This window comes from Labeo rohita, chromosome 9, assembly GCF_022985175.1.
Source record: "Labeo rohita strain BAU-BD-2019 chromosome 9, IGBB_LRoh.1.0, whole genome shotgun sequence".
Classification (NCBI taxonomy): Eukaryota; Metazoa; Chordata; class Actinopteri; order Cypriniformes; family Cyprinidae; genus Labeo; species Labeo rohita.
The window spans coordinates 2,920,799-2,941,683 of record NC_066877.1 but is presented as its reverse complement, the minus strand read 5'-3'; the positions used below and the strand labels follow the sequence as shown (position 1 = coordinate 2,941,683).

Below are 20,885 nucleotides of genomic sequence, written 5' to 3'. Positions count from 1 at the left end.
ACAAAATGTGCTGTGGTGGGGTGTATATTGTATGATTATCATATTCATATGGCATAGTATTTTTATGGTATCCCTGTTGATGTTTTCGGTCTAATCCAAATTGGTTTATTAAGATTAGAATGGTGTTGGTCTAGGTAGTTAACCAGAAGTAGTCTTGCTGGTAAAACTGCTGCAATAGCTTTGTGCTGAGAACATCACACCAGCATCCAAAAAAACAAAAAACTAAATGTTATATATATATATATATATATATATATATATATATATAGCAGGTAACACAGTAGTGATGAAATGAGTCACTTGAACAGATTGATTGAGTAAATCAGACTCAGTCACAAAGATAGTCACTTGTTTCGTTCCTAAATGTAGCGATTTTGAATTAATTTGTTTGAGTGAATAATTCAATGACTCACTCACAAAGATAGTCACTTGTGTCATTTGTAAATGGATCAGTGTATTTTAACTAATTGGTTGAGTAAATATTTCAATGACTCACTCACTAGGTACTGGCGTCATTTCTAAATAGATCAGTGTTTTTGAATGAATTGGTTGAGTGAAAAATGCTTATCCATTTAGGAATGAAACAAATTAATATCTTTGTGAGTAAGTCATTGAATTATTCACTCAACCAATTCATTCAAAAACACTGATCCGTTTGGTTAAGACACAAGTGACTATCTTTGTGAGTCAATGAATTATTTACTGAACTAATCTGTTCAAATTGCTTAATCATTTAGGAACGAAACAAGTTACTACCTTTGTGAGTGAGTCACTGAATTATTCACTCAACCAGGTTCGTTTAAAAACAATGATCCATTTAGGAATGGCACAAGTGATAATCTTTGTTCGTAAGTCGTTGAAATATTCAACGACTCATTTTTTTGTTAATTTTTGTTTTGTTTTTTTGTTCATTTTTGTTCATTTTTTTTTGTTTAAAAATCAGTGTTTTTGAACAAATCAGTGAATAATTCAATGACTCACTCACAAAGGTAGTCACTTGTGTCATGCCTAAATGGATCAGCATTTTTGAACAAACTGGTTGAGTGAATAATTCAACGACTCACAAAGATAGTGACTTGTTTCATTCAGAAATGGATAAGTGTTTTTGAACAAATTGGTTGAGTGATTAATTCAATGACTCACTCACGAAATCACTTGTGTCATTTCTAAATGAATCAGTGATTTTGAACAAATGGTTGAGTGAATATTTCAACGACTCACAAACAAAGTTTGTCACTTGTTTCATTCCTAAATGGACTACTGTTTTTGAACGAATTGGTTGAGTGAATAATTCAATGACTCACTCACTAAGATAGTCACTTGTTTCATTCCTAAATAATAAAGCAATTTGAACAAATTAGTTCAGTAAATAATTCATTGACTCACAAAGGTAGTCACTAAATAGTTCCTAAATGGATCAGTGTTTCTGAATGAATTGGTTGAGTGAATAATTCAATGACTTACTCACAAATGTATTAATTTGTTTCATTCCTAAATGGATAAGCATTTTTAAACAAACTGGTTGAGTGAGTAATTCAGTGACTCATTTACTAAGACAGTGCCTGCATCCGAAATCTAACACTTTACTATATATTAGGCCAAAAACTGTATGTGAAACAGTCAACTTCACAGTATTAATGAAAAAGAAGGCGAAGAGTACCCAGATAACTTACTACTTTATTTTGAAATCCTAAAGTGTGCATCCAATGGAGATTTTACTATCCCATTTTGCCACAGAAGAGGATTCAACACAACTGACAGGTAGGTAGGTCCCATAACAAAAATTACATGAATACTACATACAATCAATCTACATATTTTTAATGGTTGTGACCTAATAACTTATTCAGAATTATTTCCTATTTAGGGAATATGCAATTTTATTTACAGCCATAGTCACTTGTTTCATCCCTAAATGGATCAGCAGTCTTGAACAAATCAGTTGATTCAATGACTTAAACACAAAAACAGTCGTGGCCACCTACTGGTATATTGATGTAACCTGCAGAAAGTCATTCAAAGATTTTCAATTATTAATCCATAAACTGCCAGTCTGCCTAAAATGCGCAAACACAAGTATCATCATGAAGTAAAAGGCTCTCTTGGATCACTGCTCAGTCATTCAAATGTGCGGACTGATATTCTGACACTGTAGTGGGCTTTAGGGACAGGGACTAATCAGGCTGCAAGAAACAGGAATCTGGCATGGTCTTAAGAATTCAACACAATACAGTTGTATAATATAAGAATATTGAATATTCTACAGCAGACAGAAGCAGACAGAATTTACAGAGCTATGACCATGGTGTCTGACCGTTTCATCTGCAGTGACTGCTGGCAGCTGGCATGTGCGCCAAAGCGGCTGGCATCAAACAGAGGTGCAGACTGTGTCCACAGAGGACTGCTCTCAGATCAGCCACTAATGATAAAGAATGAGTAAGAGAAATGAATCTTTCTGCCTTCTCTTTCTCCTGAGGATGAAAGAGTAAATATAAAACATCTCTTCGCCATCTGATGTTTGCCATACAAAGCATACACTCTTAAAAATAAAGGTGCTTTACGATGCCATAGAAGAATCCTTTTTGTTTAAATGGTTCCATAAAGAATCTTTAACATCTGAAGAACCTTTCTGTTTCACAAAAGGTTCTTTGTGGCAAAAGAAGGTTCTTCAGATTATAAGAAAGAGATGGAACCTTTGACTGAATGGTTCTTTGTGGAACCAAAAACCCTTCTTCTATGGCATTGCTGTGAAGAACCTTTTAAAGCACCATGTACAGTAAAAATCTATTTTTGCTTTCATTTATATCAGCCCGGTTAGAAAGACTTGTCATAGCACCTCCCCACCACCAGAGGTCACCTTCCCCAGACAGTGCACTGGTCTGCGCTTCAATTGTCCAGATGTTTTTTGACAAAGGAAAGAAAAAGAGTGCATTTATGAGACACGCATAAAAAAAATATATTTGACCACAGAATGGCACATTTGACTAGTGACACCATCAGACCATCAGAATAAAGAGTATAAAATCTTGCATTACATTTCTGGTCGTGTCATGTCTCTAAGCCAAGTTTTATGCCAGTATGTTGTTCAAACACCCTCAAAGATGTGTAAACCCTGTTGAAAAGACCAGCATATGCTGGTTAGGTAGGTTTTGATGCTGGTTTTAGCTGGTTTAAGCTGGTCCTGGACCAGCATAAACCAGCAAAGGACCAGCATAAACCAGCTAAAACCAGCATCCCAGCATCAAAACCTACCTAACCAGCATATGCCGTTTTTTTTAACAGGGAAGAACTTCTAGTGGATTTTCAGCCGTAAATAACGGAACAACTTCTAAAAAGATCAAAAAAGAATCTTCTAAGAATCTGCAAAGATCTTTCTGGATAAACTAAAATTCGGGGGAAAATAATCTGAAAATAATTCCATGATCCTTTAGGACAGAAATTCCATTAGCAATCCTGTAAACATCTTAAGGGATTTTTGTATTTAAGCTAAATTTAAATATTTAAATCTTAAACCATGTTTATTCCTTTCTGTCATTAAAGGAAAGCCCCCTTCATAAAAAGACGAGAAGATGCAAATCCCCGCAGCGGAACGCATACGATGTAAACACATTCTGAAAGATCAGAGTTCAGTGCAGGAGTGTTTGGTGACTTGATTTGGTGACAAGATCAGATTAGATCCCAAATAAGCCTGATCGCTGTTTCATAAACAGACACTGCTGTGTATGGTTGAGCTCTTTTCGGTGTGTATGGTACTAGAGGACTCCATCAGGATAATTGAGGTCTCTCCATCAGTATGCGCACACACAAGCACACACTCAGGGCTTTTCTTCCTGACAACGGCTCTTGTGCATGTGAGTCCTCAGCCCTGTGCTGGTGGCTCTCTGGTTGGCTGGCACTGCTTGCATTGAGGGTGGTGTTAAGCCAGGCTCCTGGCAGACTGTCTCTGTGTGTTTACATCCTCCTTATTTTGTCTCCATTCTCCTTTTCATCCTGTCTCTTCTCATATATATACACTTCCTTTTTCTATTTTTATCCAAAAGGCTAGGTTCAGAATGCAATACTTGCCTAAGTACTATACATACTGCTACTGCTTTTTTTTTTTTTTTTTTGTAATTTGACAAAGTATGTTAAATAGTATGCAGTATACAATATTACAATATAAACCTATTATAAAAAATAGTATTAATAATTATACATTTTTAAATAATTATAAAACATTAAAAATGATAATACTAAAGCATGGTGAGATGTTAGTGATAATGCATTTTGAATTCAATTTTGTCTCGTTTTTCTCCTTTTTTAAAATAATGAGTCAGGAAAACATTTCACGTTATGTTTGATATTACTTAGTTGATGACTCTTGAAATGGAAGGTAAAATTGAATGCACTGCATAGTTGGATACTGTTTTACATGAAGAGAAAATTTGCATGCTGCACGGTAAATTTAAACCATTTGTAGATACATGCTTTGTTGCAATACACAACTCAGTCAAGCCAGAGGTAATATCTCACTCAGTGCTGCCACCTGCAGTTCACACACTGAACAGTGAGTTGTTGTTGGCGTAGCGGCTAAAGTGGAAGGATTTATAACTAGAAAGGATGAGCAATATGAATAATATTGTGCCGCAGATTACTCCGGAGGATTGTGAGGTGACGCTTATTTGATAGTTCACTTTAGACATTGTGCTGATCTTTGCAACCACATGCCAACTAGCAGTTTTTAGAATATCAGCAGATGTTTTGCTTAATATCTGCTAACACTTTTTTTTTTTTTTTGATGGTTTTGCATAAGACATTCTACTGACTAAGAGTAACTTTGCAAGTACATGTCTGCTAATACCATAATAAGAGTTAGTTGCAAAGTTATTGGGTTGTTGATGTGACATGACATTTTCACTGTCCCACACGAAGAAAGAGACTGTATTTTGTTGAAAATTACTTGATATTGTTTGTATCAAAATTAAACTTACTTTCTCCTTTGACATGTTTTAAAATTAAATATAAATACTTTAATAACTACCATTGCTGTCCTTTTTTTATTATTAAAGAAAAATGATTGAACATTACAAAAATATTAAGTATATCCTTAAAAAATATTAAGTAACCTTAAGTAAATGCAGATACACAAAATATAAGAGCAATCTTATACTGTACAACAGTGTTTAAAAGGAGAGAAACAAATAAAAAATAAACAAATAACCAGATAGAAAAACAAAATATAAAAATAAAATAAAATAAAAAACAAAACATAGAAACAACTAAACAACTAAAAATAGTTAAAAATTTCTTCCTTTTTCCTTAGGACATATTTATAGGTTGCAGTGGGGGAGCTATACCAGAAAAAAAATTCTCCATGAAATCTAACAATATGTCATTCTTTTTTGTTATTAATTTGCATTAGAGACTTTTTCAAAATTTCCACTTCTGATAAAAATAGATTACACTTTGGTGTGCATTTCGCAAATTTCTGTTTATGAATATATTTACCATTTCTATCCTTTAGTGTGTAATTTCCTATAGTATGACGTAATGTCCTGTGGTGTGATACATAAAACAACCACAGATTTGCTTTTATCTCAAAACATCTTAAAAAAAAAAAAAAAACGGTTGAGTATTGTAATAGGGGAGACTGAAATATTACTCATCTTAAAATGGTATACTTTTCAGCAGTTTTGTATAGATGACAGCAAAGGAGGTTTACCAGGTTAAAACCCGTCCAATTGCCACTTAAAACTAGCCCAAAATGTTGGGCGTTTCAAGGGGGGTCCCCTGTTAAAAATTGACCCTTAATGACCCTTTATATTTTCTTATATTTTCTCAAAGATCAGACTTCACACTACATAAATATGTGCATTTCTTCTTCAAAAATGGTCTTTTACAAAAAAAAAAAACAAACAAACAAAAAAATTCTCCATGAAATCTAACAATATGTCATTCTTTTTTGTTATTAATTTGCATTAGAGACTTTTTCCAAATTTCCACTTCTGATAAAAATAGATTACACTTTGGTGTGCATTTTGCAAATTTCTGTTTATAAATATATTTACCATCTCTATCCTTTAGTGTGTAATTTCCTATAGTATGACGTAATGTCCTGTGGTGTGATACATAAAACAACCACAGATTTGCTTTTATCTCAAAACATCTTAAAAAAAAAAAAAAAACAGTTCAGTATTGTAATAGGGGAGACTGAAATATTACTCATCTTAAAATAGTATACTTTTCAGCAGTTTTGTATAGATGACAGCAAAGCAGGTTTACCAGGTTAAAACCCGTCCAATTGCCAAAAAAAAAAAAACAATGGAAAAATTGACCCTTAATGACCCTTTATATTTTCTTATAATTTCTTAAAGATCAGACTTCACACTACATAAATATGTGCATTTCTTCTTCAAAAATGGTCTTTTACAAAAAAAAACAAAAACAAAATTTTTTACTGGCTATTTGTCAACTATCCACTTATAGAGTGTTTTCATGACGAGTCATTAATCTGACATATTGGCGGCACTGAACGTAAATAATGCCACTGAACCGAAGGACACTTGCATATTTTGCGGATTATTGCTGCTGAAAATGGTCATTTATTGTCATGTTTTGGGCTGTACTAGTCGGTCAGACTGGGAAACACATTTGGAGTACTACAGACTGCCAAAAGTTATAACAAATCAAGGAGAAGATTGCAAAAAACTGTCTGAGGAACAAAAGGTGTTTGTGGTTGGCCAAACTGAAGCAGGATTTCCAGGGCACGAATCTTGACAACATTCGAGTTTGTTCTTATCATTTCCAGTCAGGTCGGTGAAATATTAGGCTAATATCTTAATTAACACTGCTCGTACATATCTTTACCACCTATTAATTTTTGTTTGTCAAAATATTGCGGCCTTTCCTACTTACTAAGTAGGAATGATTTAGTAGTTTCCACACATTTTTTTTCCCATGATTTAGACAGCATAAATTAGCAGAAAAATGTATTTAGTAGTACATTAACCATGCTGTTGGTTTACATCCGAGTATTTCCCATATGTCTGCACCAGTGTTAGGGAGTAACTAGTTACATGTAACGGAATTACGTAATTTAATTACAAAATAAATTAGTTACAGTTACTGACAAAAAATGTGTAATTAAATTACAGTTACTTTTGAAAAATGCCAGTGATTACAAAGGGGATTACATCTGAATTTTTTCACACACCCACCCCCACTTACAGATTCAATTGACTTCTTTCATAAATTGCACTGACTGCTCTAAAATGAGACACCAATGTTTCAGGAGTTCAGGACACAGAATAGGACACATGCTTATTCCATGACTGTTTTATTTCCTATTTGGGTTTATGCATAAACTTTATTTTTTAAGATAGTTTTTTCCAAGGCATTGTTAGATGCTGGTGTTTTCTGTCATAACTATGCAAACATTTGATTTCAAACCCAGTATCATAGCTATTAAACTATTTCTTGTTATGATGTTATTTATGTTATGATCTTGTTATGACATATAGCGCAACTGCGCTCACGGTGACCCGAGTTCGATTCGTACCCTCTCCTCCCAGCTCTTTCCTGTCATCTCTCTACTGTCCTATCACAATAAAAGGCATAAAAAGTAAAAAAAAAAAAAAAAAAAAAATAGTCAGAATTTGTGGTGGCTGTGCTTTAAATTTAATTATTACACGGTTCTGTGGAATGCTTGATTCTGATTGGTCAGTCATGACATTCCAGGTTATTGCCCAATAACAACTGGTAGAAGCTAATAACTCAGACTCATTCGGGGCGGCTTAAGTCAGTGGTATATGCTTGATAGTTTTTCTTGGTGGAAGATTTGTGTTTGCTTAGCTAATAAAATATTAAAGCGTAATTCAATATTGTGTGGACAGTTTCTTAATTCTGTCATCCTGGTATCGTGGACTCGCTCTATTGTTTCATTTGTACACTGTAATGGATTATAAGATAACTAACAAACTAGTAGTACTTCCTTAATTATTTATGTGGTGAAATGTTGTGTAAGAAAAGTGGTATGACTGCACTGTATCCCTAAAATGTCTACTTTGAATTTGCCATTTGCTAGCAACTGATTTCTTCATGGAAGCTTTCCGTTGAAATATTTCATCTCAGATCACTGTTTCGTGTCTAATTATTTTGACAATCTATCAAGCAGTTGTGTAATAAGTGGTATAATGTTGTTGATATTGTAGCCAGTTGTTATCGCAAAATAAAGATGTATGTTATCCCTTACTTATTATAATCTTAATTCAAGTCATAAAGGATTTTTAAAGTCTGACAGTAATCAGTGTTGAGTGCTACTGCAAGGTTAACTCTGCAGTTGAAAATATCAGAAATTTAGAAAAGTAATTAAAAGTAATTAGTTACATTACTTTTATAAAATAATTGAAAAGTTACACTACTGATTACATTTTAAATCAAGTAACTTGTAATCTGTAACCTATTACATTTCCAAAGTAACCTTCTCAACACTGGTCTGCACATACAGGTAACTGAAACCATAATGTACATGCAAACCCTCTATAGTTAGTAGCATGACTAAAATGGACTATGAAAATAAGTGGAACTGATTGTAACTGTAGGAGTGACTCTGTCAATTTGGTAATGACTGCTTACTGTAAGCAATCCTGTTTCCTTTTTTAATAGGTGCAATTACTGTGTACATACACGTTTGTACATTGTTGTTATATTTAAAAAATACCTGCATGTAATTACATCCGTGATTATATGTATAATAACACTGTTTACCCCTTCCACTACTCTTTAACCCACCCTTACACCCAACCTTGAAAGCTGTGACTAACCCTACCCCTATACCCACCTCAATAGCACAGCAAAAGTAAGTACAGTAATACAACAAAATAAGTACACTGCACCTAACTTTTGTAAAATTGTTATTTATTATGATGTATGTAAGTGCATAGTAGTTAAATATGCATACTATAAAATGTATTTGACACTGATACATCAGACTTTTATGGCTCACAAGAAATGATGGAGAATGTAACGTGGAGCTCATACTTAAGGAGGAAAAACACCTCCCATATGCAATAAAATCCCTTAATTCACTAATTATGTTACTTATTTACTTTACGGAAAGTAATGAGTTACGTTACTTTTTGTGTTATTTCTGCAATACTTTTTAAATCTGGCCAGGGCTTACTTGTTGGTTTTTAGTATTAAAAGTTCTACTTTTTGGCAAAAAACCCTTTCACACCAACAAGTGAAATGAATACGCCTCAGGCTGCAGGAAAAGTAAATTCATGTCTGTATAGTAGAACAAAGGAGAAGAAGATTCAACACTCTTCAGCAATAAAAAAATAGATAAATGTTTGTTAATGTAAAGCAGGGGTGCCCAAACTCAGATCTGGAGGGCTGGTGTCCTGCAGAGTTTAGCTCCAGCCCTAATTAGACGCACATGAAGCAGCTAATCAAGGCTTTACTAGGCATACTAGAAACTTCCCAGCAGGTGTGTTGAGGCAAGTTGGAGCTAAACTCTGTAGGACACAGGCCCTCCATGACTGAGATTGGGCACCCCTGATCTAAAATAATGTTTGCTCATTAATATGGTTGAATTGGGTCATCGAAGGTCAGCAGCAAAGACACTGGGTAATAAAATTGGATATGTAAAGGATAATCAAGGATAAAGGACAAAGGATATTAGTGTTATTTAACATTTATGTTATGTCATATTCTGAGTTTGCATTTCTCTGCTTTTATCCATTTTGAGGAATACTGAATCTGTTTTTTTTGCAAGTGAGATGAATTAATGTATGTTTACATTTAGTCTCGACCTACAGTAACATCATGTTTACACAGTGCACACAATGCCTTTGTACTTTGTACCGATTTCTCTCAACATGGGGACAGAAGACTTGTCAGTCAATAAATGGAAAAACAAAGTAGCGTTACTTATTTGAAAACGTAACTCAGATATTTTCTTGTAAATTAAAAAGTAATCTGATTAGTGATTACATAACTGTACTCATGTTACTTGTAATTTTTTTACCCACAACACTGCTTATAAGACTATTTACATAAAATCCATGTAAATATCAGGTCACTCGATATCTTCTAAAAATGAAAGTCTTATTAAGATAAAATGTAAATGCTTATTTTATGATTAAAGCTCTGTAGTTTTTATTGTGGGGGTCAAAACATATAGTGAACAAATAAATGTTCTGCAAAAACCTGATGTATCATATTTGATAATTGCTTCAGTTCAGGAAATGTTCATCTTGAAATATAACTAACAATATCAGAAACACTTTACAATAAAGCTCGCTCATTAGTTAACATTAGTTAACTACTGTTGTTAACATGAATTAAGAATTAATAATACTTTTACAGAATGTATTTATCCCAATGTTATTTTTTAGCATTTCCTAATGCATTATTAAAATCAAAAGTTGTGTTTGTTAACATTAGTTAAAGGAGAAGTTCACTTCCTGAACAAAAATGAGATAACTCATGACTTACTCACCCCCTTTACTCACCCCCTCAAGATCTTTCTTTCTTCAGTCACAAAGAAATTATGTTTTCTGAGGAAAACATGTCAGGATTTCTCTCCATACAGTGGACTTCAATGATGCCCCCAAGTTTGAACTTCCAAAATGTAGTTTAAATGCAGCTTCAAAGGGCTCTAAATGATCCCAGCTGAAGAAGAAGGGTCTTATCTAGCGAAACAAATGGTTATTTTCTAAAAAAAAAAAAAAAAAAAAAAAAAAATTATATAATTTTAACCTCAAATGCTCATCTTGTCTAGCTCTGCGTGAACGCTGTGTAATCCGGGTCAATACAGTTAGGGTATGTCAAAAAACTCCCATCTCATTTTCTCCTCCAACTTTAAATTAATCCTACATCGCTGCAGAAGTACCGACCCAGTGTTTACAAAGTGAACATGCAAAGAAGACAAAACGCCCTTTACAGGTAAAACAGTGATGTAGGATGATTTTGAAGTTGGAGAAGAAAATGAGATGGGAGTTTTTTAACATACCCTAACTGTATTGACCCAGATTACACAGAGTTCACGCAGAGCTAGACAAGACAAGCATTTGAGGTTAAAAAGTATATAAATTGTCAATTTTTTTGGAAAATCAATCGTTACACTATAAATAAGACCATTCTTCCTCAACTGGGATCATTTAGAGCCCTTTGAAGCTGCGTTTAAACTACATTTTGGAAGTTCAAACTCACGGGCACCATAGAAGTCCACTGTATGGAGAAAAATGCTGAAATGTTTTCCACAAAAAAAATAATTTCTTTATGAACATCTTGGATGACAAGGGTGTGAGTAATTTATTTGTAAATGTTTGTTCTGGAAGTGGACTTCTCTATTTTCATTATTAATAAATATTTGATTAATAAATACTGTAATAAACTGTTATTTTATTATTATTTGTTCATGCTAGTTAATATATTAACTAATGGAACCTTCTTGTAAATATCTAATTTATATGTTTACTTTATAAAAATCAGGAAAGATTTCAAAAGTTGTATCAAGTTGGAAACTTTTATAAAAATAAGGCCTACATGCTACAAAAGTGTAAACTTCTGTAACTAGATGACAGGATATTTGCGACAAAGTTTTTCAGCAAAATTTAGATCATGATGATCATTGAAAGACATTAGAAATGTATAATTATAATACATCATGCTTTATAGAGTTAAACAGAAGTATCTTTGGATTACAGGCAGGTACGTTGTATTTGTATAATGGTTAACCGCGCCATGGATGTTTAGGGCTTATAATTACATGACTATAATATTAAATAGTGTGTTATGACATGGACCCACAAGCATTTAGACGCTGAAACCACACTTAAATATTTATAAATGACAGTAAATTTGGTATTGTCAATCATGTGACATTGAAGACGATGCAGAAAATTAAGCATGATGCATCACAGGAATATATGACATTTAGTAATGTATTAAAATTGAAAACTAATAATAATATTTCACAGTATTACTGATTTTATTGTATTTTTGGTCAAATAAATGTAGCCATGTTTAGCATAAGAGACAAAAGTATTAAAAAATCTCACAGACCCAAACTGTTGAATGGCAGTGTATGTTAACGTGATTACTTACGTAAGTGGTTTTACTGTGTGAACTTTGCTAACTGAAATAGCATTATACAGATAGTGTGCTTTCCAAATTCAGCAAACTTGACACCAGCTGATTACAAGTCACTGAGCAAAAATGACTCAGAAAGGTGAAGTTAGTTTTGAGAAAACCTCCTGCACTGTTTGAGCACAAAGACATTTTGCATCTAACGCAGTGACATTCAGATATTTTAAGTGTCAAAATACTTTCTGGATCTTGTGCACAACATCTCTTTTTCAGTCATAAACTTATTTCACAGAAATGTGCTTTTCAGTCACATTTTAACCAAACCGAATGGACCACACTGAGAATATCTAAATTAATGATGACTCCAGTGATACCAAACACATACATTCAGAGTATATGTGCACTAAAATGTTCACAGAGGGCTGATTTTAAGAACAAGCTCAGTGTGAGCAGCAGGCGAGACCAGGCGTCAGATCTATTTGCTCCAAATTAGTCATTTAGTTCCTGTTTCTGTTAATGTTCTCAGTAGTGGAGCTCATAAGAGCCCTCGCCTGGCTAATCTCACTCTTTCACAGACACTGTGTGAGGAAACGCATGTGGTCACAATCGTTTGCATGCTGCCATCATCAGCTCCTTCTCTTGCATTAAAACTCATCGCAGCACCATTGCAGACTCTGATTGGTCTGTGCAGTCGCAGACAGGAAGTGAAGCGCAACTTTGTACAAAACCTTGGATCTGGTGGCTCCAAATGCTCCGACACAGGTGAGTGTTTCTTTAATTGTAAAAATGAAGGAGTGAAGCTTGTGAGGGAGTGACACGGTGTCCTGTAAAGGCTAGTGAGCATCCATTGATGGATGGATGAATGTTGGTGTTTCATTTTAAGCTGCTGGTTTTCTAACAGTGCTCAACCACAGAGGAAACTCAACAGAGGAAATGTAGCTCACTCTCTTGGTTTTCTCACAGCTTCTGAACAAAACTAAAAGAACTACATTGTAAAAGCTGCATTTTCAATGCAAATTATGTGCATCTTTGAATTTAATGTATGTAATAACTGATCTTCTTCGACAAATGGAGAACAGGATACACATGAATTTGAATGTAAATTTTTAAAAGAAATGTAAAATAATGTCTCAAGAAAATAAGCAAAAAATGTAATTATATTGTAGCACATTTTTCCTTATAGAGCAATGTTGAATATACACTAACTTTCAATATTCTGGAGGTCAATCAGAAGTATTTATTCATTTATTTATTTATTTATTTTATCAAGCAAGGCTGCGCTAAATATGGTTCAAAGTGGCAGTAAAAACTGTTAAATGTGTAAAAAGTAACTATTTCAATTAATTGTTGTTCTTTTGAAGTTTCTATTCATTAAAGCATCCTGAAAAAAAAAGCACAGTTTCCACAAAAATATTAAATTTCCAATGAAAATATATATAAAATATGCCATTTCTCAACTTTTAAAATAATAAAACATTTATTTATTAAAAATGGCTATTTAAAACATTTGACTGTTTATTAAAAAATAAATATTATTAATCTACTTAAATTAATGTGTTAATTTATAAACATTCGTGTTCACAAGATTATGATACATTTTTTAAATAATTAGAAATTAGAAAAACCTTTAAATTTAGAATCTTTAAAAGTTTTAGAATTGTCTTCACTGAGTGGCAGAATGATTTACTGATGTTTGGACATTTTCTCTCATCCCTGATTCATATTTTCATTTAAACTGGTCAGAAAAATGAGCATTTTGTTCTCAAAAAATACTTTTTGGTCCCATTTTATATTAAGTGGCTTTATAAGTATTACTTACATTTAAATTAATAATTTGATACAATGCACTTTTTGTATATATACATATGCACTTATATAAAAAAAAAAAAAATAATTACATCTGTAATTATTTTCTGCAATTATATTTATAAAGACACTGTTGACACCTTAACCTACCCTTAAACTACCCATACCACCAAACCTGTTTCTAACCTTTCCTGTATCCCACCTCAGTAGCAGCAAAAGTGTTTTGCAATACGATATGAACACAATAAGTACATTGTACTTATTTCCTGATGTAAGTACATAGTAGTTAAAGCCACTTAATATAAAGTGAGACCTACTTTTCTATATTTGTGCACCAGTTCGAAGAATGTGTACTTGTGTTCTGCACGTAGGCCACTTTGACTTTGCAGGGGGTTTAAGTGACCATCTACTGGATTGTACATGGACCATCTGAAGGTCATTGCATAATCTTCAATGAAGTTGCAAATTAAGCAGTTTGTGTGTGTTTGGACCATGTTTCTAGGTGAAGAGCGAGATGTGGAGTGTGTTTTTTTGCATTTCTGCTAGTGTCAGGAAGTCATTGGCTGCAGTGTGATTACTTTAGAAGGAGATAAGAGCGTTTGACAGTTTAGCAACTCCTTTAACCATTTTTAAGTGCGAAACAGGTCAAGTTTTTTTTTTTTTTTTTTTTGGTCTTTTTTTTGGGGGGGGGGTAACAAAGCACACAGATAGACAGTAAGCTTTTACTTTGCTGAAGATGAAATACAAACCTATTGCTCACATGCTGACATTTTCCGTTAAGTTGTACTGACTAGTTGCCTGAGTGTTGTGAGTGGATTGACACTTTCAGTTTGACAGGGTGTTCTGGGAGGATGCTGGGGTGTTGGTAGGTAGTGTTAAATACCAGGGGTGGTTTTGGTTTGTTGTGTGGTTCTTGTGTATTTCGGTAGCAGTTCTGCTATTAAAAGGAATTGAGTGCCAGCATATGTTTAAAGGCCCTTAAAATTGAAGAGACACGAGCAGCATGTCATGATTTTACTGCCCGTGTAAAATATCCACAGTGATGCACTTGAGTAATCGGGTCACAGCTGTCGCCTGTGCAGTTATGAATAGCCCTCATTATGAAAGTCCTTTTGCTGTTGGTGGTTTATATAACATCAACCAAAAGTTGTGTTTTATCTTTCCTAAAAATGCATACGGGGTAAAAACTGAGCATGGACTGAGCAAAATATATTCCACATGTGAATTATTTGTAGCAGATAAAGTGTTATTTATTTATTTGCTTATGTGTCACCCTAAGATAGTGAACACCTGCTGTTTTGCTGCTTTCATATTGTTTGAAGTATGTGTGTACATATGACTCTATATGTGATACCATGTCTGTTACTTTGCAACTTGGAAATTGCAACAAAAGCTTAGGATTGAAGATGAGGTATGTGTCTTCAGAGGACGTGCTAGTGTGACACTTCCTCCATTTATCAACTTGCTTGTTGTCAGTGTTGGGCAGTAACTAGTTACATGTAATGGAATTACCTAATTTAATTACAAAATAAATGTAACTGTAATCTGTTACAGTTACTGACAATAAATGTGTAATTAAATTATTTAAAAAAAAAATGTTACATTTTAAATAGGGCGATCTGTAACCTATTACATTTCCCAAGTAATCTTCCCAACGCTGCTTGCTGATTGCTTGATTGGTTGTTACTGACGTGTGTGTGTGTTTTTTTTTTTTTTTTTCATTTGTGTGCTCTCAGTCGTTTAGGTTAGAAAGAAAGCAGAGGAAATATGCCTGGACCACCACCGCCGCCCCCTCCTGGTCCTCCTCCAACATTTGCATTGGTATGGGACCATACATATGTTGATGAATAGCTTAATTTAGAACTTAAATATCAAATATTTATACTGGAGCATATAGACCATTTCGCTAGATGTAAACATACTGGTCCCGGTACACTTCCTGTTTCTTTTTTTTTTTACTTTACACAAACATCACAAAAAAATACAACCAACATAACATTTGACTGGATGAAAATGTTACATTAGCACCATTAAGATGTATTTGTATATGTGAAATAAAAAAAAAAAAAACACAGGAAGCGCTTCTGGACCAGTGTTGTTTACATCTAGCGAAATGGTCTATAGTTCACTTGTACAAACTAGTATCTGTTTGCACATACATGTGAGTCTACAGGTTGTGCATTTGTTTTCATGAAACATTTCCAGTTGGTTTTTTAATAATTTATATGATTTATATAATTTCATTTCACAAGGTTACTGCTGAAGACACCGTATTTTACCACTTTAAATTACTAGTAATGAATTGTCAGATTAACCAAAGGAGGAAAGGTTCTTAAACCGTTACCTTCAGTCTCAGACATGTAGAAATACAGCATTGCAATGATGACGTTTCTGTAGGCCAACCCTAAGTTTGCATCAACCTGGTTTCCTCAACAAAATCCCAATAACATGATATTTGGTAAATGCAGAAATAAGCTCTGTGACCAACACAAGATTATGATTCTCACGTTACATGTTGTTCGTCATACAACTTTACATGACTTTAACATCACTACCATTAAAGGAGAAGTCCACTTCCAGAACAACAATTTACAAATAATTTACTCACCCCCTTGTCATCCAAGATGTTCATGTCTTTCAACATTTCAGCATTTTTCAGCATTTCATATAATGGACTGATATGGTGCCCCGATTTTGAACTTCGATTTTGAATGCGGTTGTAAACGATCCCAGTCTTATCTAGCGTAACGATCAGTTATTTTAATAAAAATAATACAATTTATATACTTTTTAATGCCAGATGCTTGTTTTGTCTTACTCTGCTTGGACTGTTTTTGTTCAGGTTCAGGACAGTTAGGGTATGTCGAAAAACTCCCATCTGATGTTCTCCCTCAACTTCAAAATCGTCCTATATTGCTGTTTTACCTTTTTTGTTAAGGGTGTTTGATCTTCTTTGCATGTTTACTTTACAAAGACTGTGTCTGTACTTCTGCAGCGATGTAGGATGATTTTAAAATGATTTTTGAAGTTGAGGGAGAAAATACGATTGGAGTTTTTCGACATACCCTAACTGTCTTGAGCCAGAATACACAGAGAAAGAGAGTTCAGGGAGAGAAAGACAAGACAAGGTAAAAAAGTATTTAAATTGTATTTATTAATGAAAATAACCGATCGTTATGCTAGATAAGACCCTTCTTCCTCGGCTGGTATCGTTTACAACTGCATTTGTGATCGTTTGAAGCCGCATTCAAACTGAATTTTGGACGTTCAAAATCTGGGCACCATATCAGTCCATTATATGGAGAAAAATGCTGAAATGTTTCCCTCAAAAAACAATTTTTTTATGACTGAGGAAAGAAAGACATGAACATCTTGGATTACAAGGAGGTGAGTACATTATATGTGAATCTTTGTTTTGGAAGTCTTTATTGATGTTGTCAAAATAACTGATAACTAGAAAATAGCATTGGGCACACTTTTTATGTCAAGAAACCATGTAACCAAAATCCAATACCAACTTTTTTACTTCTATTTGAACCGTGTGGTCACAAATGCACACCTGTAGCATGTGTAATTCTGTAGCATACTCTGTAATTCTATTCAAAGTTCTCTATGGGGTCTGTCTGATTGAAATTAACTTTCACTAGGCAAACACAGAGAAGCCAAATCTGAGCAGATCAGAGCAGCAAGGGAGAAATGCTCTACTATCAGATATCGGCAAAGGAGCTCGACTGAAGAAAACCGTCACCAATGATCGCAGCGCCCCAGTGCTGGACAGTGAGTTTACCCTTCTTGTCTGCAATATACTTTGTATCCTATTTTGTGTGTGTGTGTGTGTGTATACAGTAGTCAACATTTGAAGTGGATCGAAAATGTTCATCAAAGTTGCCCTAAGACAAGAACGGGTATTGTTTTGGTTTTAGGATGACTTTGATGAAAGGTTTCGATCCACTTCAAATGTTGACAGCTATACATATCTTTTATTTTTAAGAGTGTAGAGCCAAAGACTTTCTGAAGAATGAATTCTTATGATCATAATATATCTATTAATAATGTTTTTAATTTACGCAGAACCCAAAGGAGGTGGAGGAGGAGGGGGAGGAGGAGGTGGAGGGTTTGGGGGCGGAGCTCCAGGTGGAATGGGTGGACTGTTTCAGGGTGGAATGCCAAGACTGAAATCATCAGGAAACACTGGTAATCATCCAAAATTAATCATATTTATGAACATTTAATATTGCACAAGCCTTATATAAAGGGGGTAACAATAAAACAACAACAAAAAGGAAATGAAATAAAAATTACAAAAATTACATAAGATAAAGATTTCTACTACTAATTATACTTATGCTGTTTATAATTTAATCCTATTATTTTTGCATTGTAATACTTGCTATACTATACTCTACTGTACTAAATTATACACTGTAATAATAATAATTCTATTTGTATTTATAATTTAATCCTATCTGCGATGAAAATTGAAATCAAGATGTTTATTTAATGCACACTATGCACATTCACTATACTGTACTGTAGTGTACTATACTAATAAAATAACAGTTTATAAAAATAAATTTCTTAAATTTCCTAATTATGATTTTTTTTGCATTGTGACAAAAATTGAAATCAAAATGTTTATACTATATAATACTATACTATGCTATACTATACTTATATAATGTAATAACAATTGTAATTGAATAATAATTGAATCCTTATATTTGAATTTGTGACAAAACTGAAATGTGCTATACTTGAAACTTTTCTTCATGTTCTTTGTTTTATGATGCCACTAAAGCAGTAAGACCACCGATGCCTTCTACAGCAGGGAGATTCCCAGCACCCAGCACCCCAGCAGGAAGCAGACCCCCACTCCCATCCACAGGACGACCTTCTCCTGGGAGGGCCGGACCCCCACCTGTACCGTCCTCATCACGCTCACCCCAGCACAGTTCTCCTAGTGGCCCACCACCTCTACCTGGAGGTCGACCGCCAAGCTCCTCAGTTTCTGCACCTCCTCCTAGCCAGCCGGGCAGACGTCCAAGCCTTCCTCCTCAACCAAGGGAGTCCCAGTCTTCCTTCCCTCCACCCCCAATGCCCGCAAGTGCCCGGCCGCCATTACCCACAATCCCAAGCAGGCCCTCAGATGACTTCCCTCCCCCTCCTCCACCCACCGGAGGAGGCAGAGCGTCATTTTCTCGAGATGGAGCACTACCACCACCGCCACCATCAACTGAGTGTAAACCAGCGAGTTCTCAGAGGCCTATGGGTAATGCGCCTCCATCCTTACCTCCAGCAAGAGGAGGGGCCCCACCCATCCCACCATCCCCAAGGGACGAGCCCAACACTAGAGGCTCTCCGAGAAACAACTTTCCTCCTCCACCACCGCCTGGACGCTCCAGCCCACTGCCACCACCACCCAATGAGAGGCCGCCTCCATCAGGAAGGAGCTCATCCATACGGTCAGGTATGAGGAAGTTCAGATGACAGTTGTGAGGTTTGCGAATGAGAAATTGTTTTGTTGTTCTGCGGACGTATCATTTTGTGACTGGACCTTCCCCCAGGTCCCCTACCACCTCCACCCGCTGGAGGAGGAGGCAGAGGAATGTCTCCCCCCGTACCTCCTCCTAATCGTGCCGGTGGATCAGGCAGACCCCCTCTACCCCCAGACCCTCCCAGAGGGTCAAGTTTTCCTCCACCACCCCCTGACACCATCAATGGCTTCCAGTGCCCTCCTCCACCTGCCGCAGGTATGACTGCCACAAGAACCTTCTATCTGCTCATGAGAAAGTGGGAACCTGTAGGTCAACAATACAAAGGTTTTCTGGAATAGGAGAAAGAGTTTTAACAGAAAAAGAAAACATCTTGTTGGTCAGTTTAACAAGATTTCTTTTAAAGGAATAATTTACCCAAAAATGACAATTCTGTCATTATTTACTCACCTTCATGTTGTTCCAAACGTGTATGACTTTCTTTCTTCTGTGAAATGTAAACAAACAAACAAACAAAAAAAGATGATATTTTTGAAGAATGTTGCTAATTAAAGAGTTTTGGTTCCCACTGACATTCACTGTATTGACAAAAAATACAATAACAATAATTTTGATTACCTACATTCTTCATTGCTTTTTTATGCGGAAGAGTGAAGTCAGGGAAGACAGGGAACAACATGAGGATAATTTTGAATAATTTTGGGTGAACTGTCCCTTTAACATCTATGGATAGCAGACACGGCATGATGTTGATAGAAATACTGACTCAGTATGTTTATGCTATTGAAAATCTGAGTGCTAATACAATTATTATTGCCTGACTCTCTTTGGCTTTGCATATTCTATTGTATTCTTTTCCTTTAGATGAGTGGGGGATGAGGTTTCCCTTCCATCCTCTGTCTGAATTACCCCCACCAGAGCCGTACGTCTCCTTCTCTAAGTCTTACCCCAGCAAAGCTGGTGGCAAAGGTGAGCACTGTAATATGTTGTGCAGAACTGTAATAAGTAATTGTTTTAAATGTTATTGTTCAGTGTGTGTTGTTTTAGTATTATGCTGTCCAAACTTGTCTTGATTTGCATATTTTTCATGCAATATTTCAGTGTTTTAATGTGAGAATAATCCATTTGATCAGTTTGTATCTATATGCATTTGTATTTCAGGAGTGAGAGACAGAGGGGCGCCACCCTTGCCACCAATTCCCAGATAAAATGCTTTGACAATATACAGTGTGAGCTGGTTGTTCATCTGCTGAATGAGACTCAGGAACTTGTGAAAACATGAATGTTTTTAACTTTTATTTGCATTTTTTTTAAATCACTGTTTTATGCAATTTAATCATTTGGGGTGAAATATGTCCATATATGGAAATTAAAGTGCATTCTGTCATTATCTAAGAAAGTTTGTTTTAATCAATTTCATCTGCAATTTGAAATGAAGACATTTTGTGTGTGTCCAGGCATAACATACATTGTGGGGTCTGAATGTCCACACAGAGATGATAATTATGGTGTTAC

At 35.0% G+C, this 20,885-nt stretch overlaps 1 protein-coding gene across 2 annotated transcripts in view; it reads left to right on the top strand.

The window, feature by feature from the left end:
* The first annotated feature begins 12,635 nt into the window (after nucleotides 1-12,635).
* The window catches only part of wipf1a (WAS/WASL interacting protein family, member 1a), a 9,348-nt gene continuing 1,098 nt past the window's right edge, over nucleotides 12,636-20,885 (top strand). Inside the window, exons 1-8 of one of the 2 annotated variants that reach the window (XM_051119881.1) lie at nucleotides 12,636-12,834; nucleotides 15,615-15,699; nucleotides 17,526-17,655; nucleotides 17,950-18,072; nucleotides 18,680-19,345; nucleotides 19,443-19,628; nucleotides 20,235-20,339; nucleotides 20,532-20,885. The exon at nucleotides 20,532-20,885 is cut by the window's right edge and continues 1,098 nt beyond it. In XM_051119881.1, the coding sequence (XP_050975838.1) occupies nucleotides 15,646-15,699; nucleotides 17,526-17,655; nucleotides 17,950-18,072; nucleotides 18,680-19,345; nucleotides 19,443-19,628; nucleotides 20,235-20,339; nucleotides 20,532-20,578 (1,311 nt within the window). In that variant the 5' untranslated portion in view covers nucleotides 12,636-12,834; nucleotides 15,615-15,645 and the 3' untranslated portion in view covers nucleotides 20,579-20,885. Of the gene's footprint in view, nucleotides 12,835-15,614; nucleotides 15,700-17,525; nucleotides 17,656-17,949; nucleotides 18,073-18,676; nucleotides 19,346-19,442; nucleotides 19,629-20,234; nucleotides 20,340-20,531 lie in introns of both variants that reach the window. The other variant, XM_051119880.1, reaches the window with a different exon arrangement.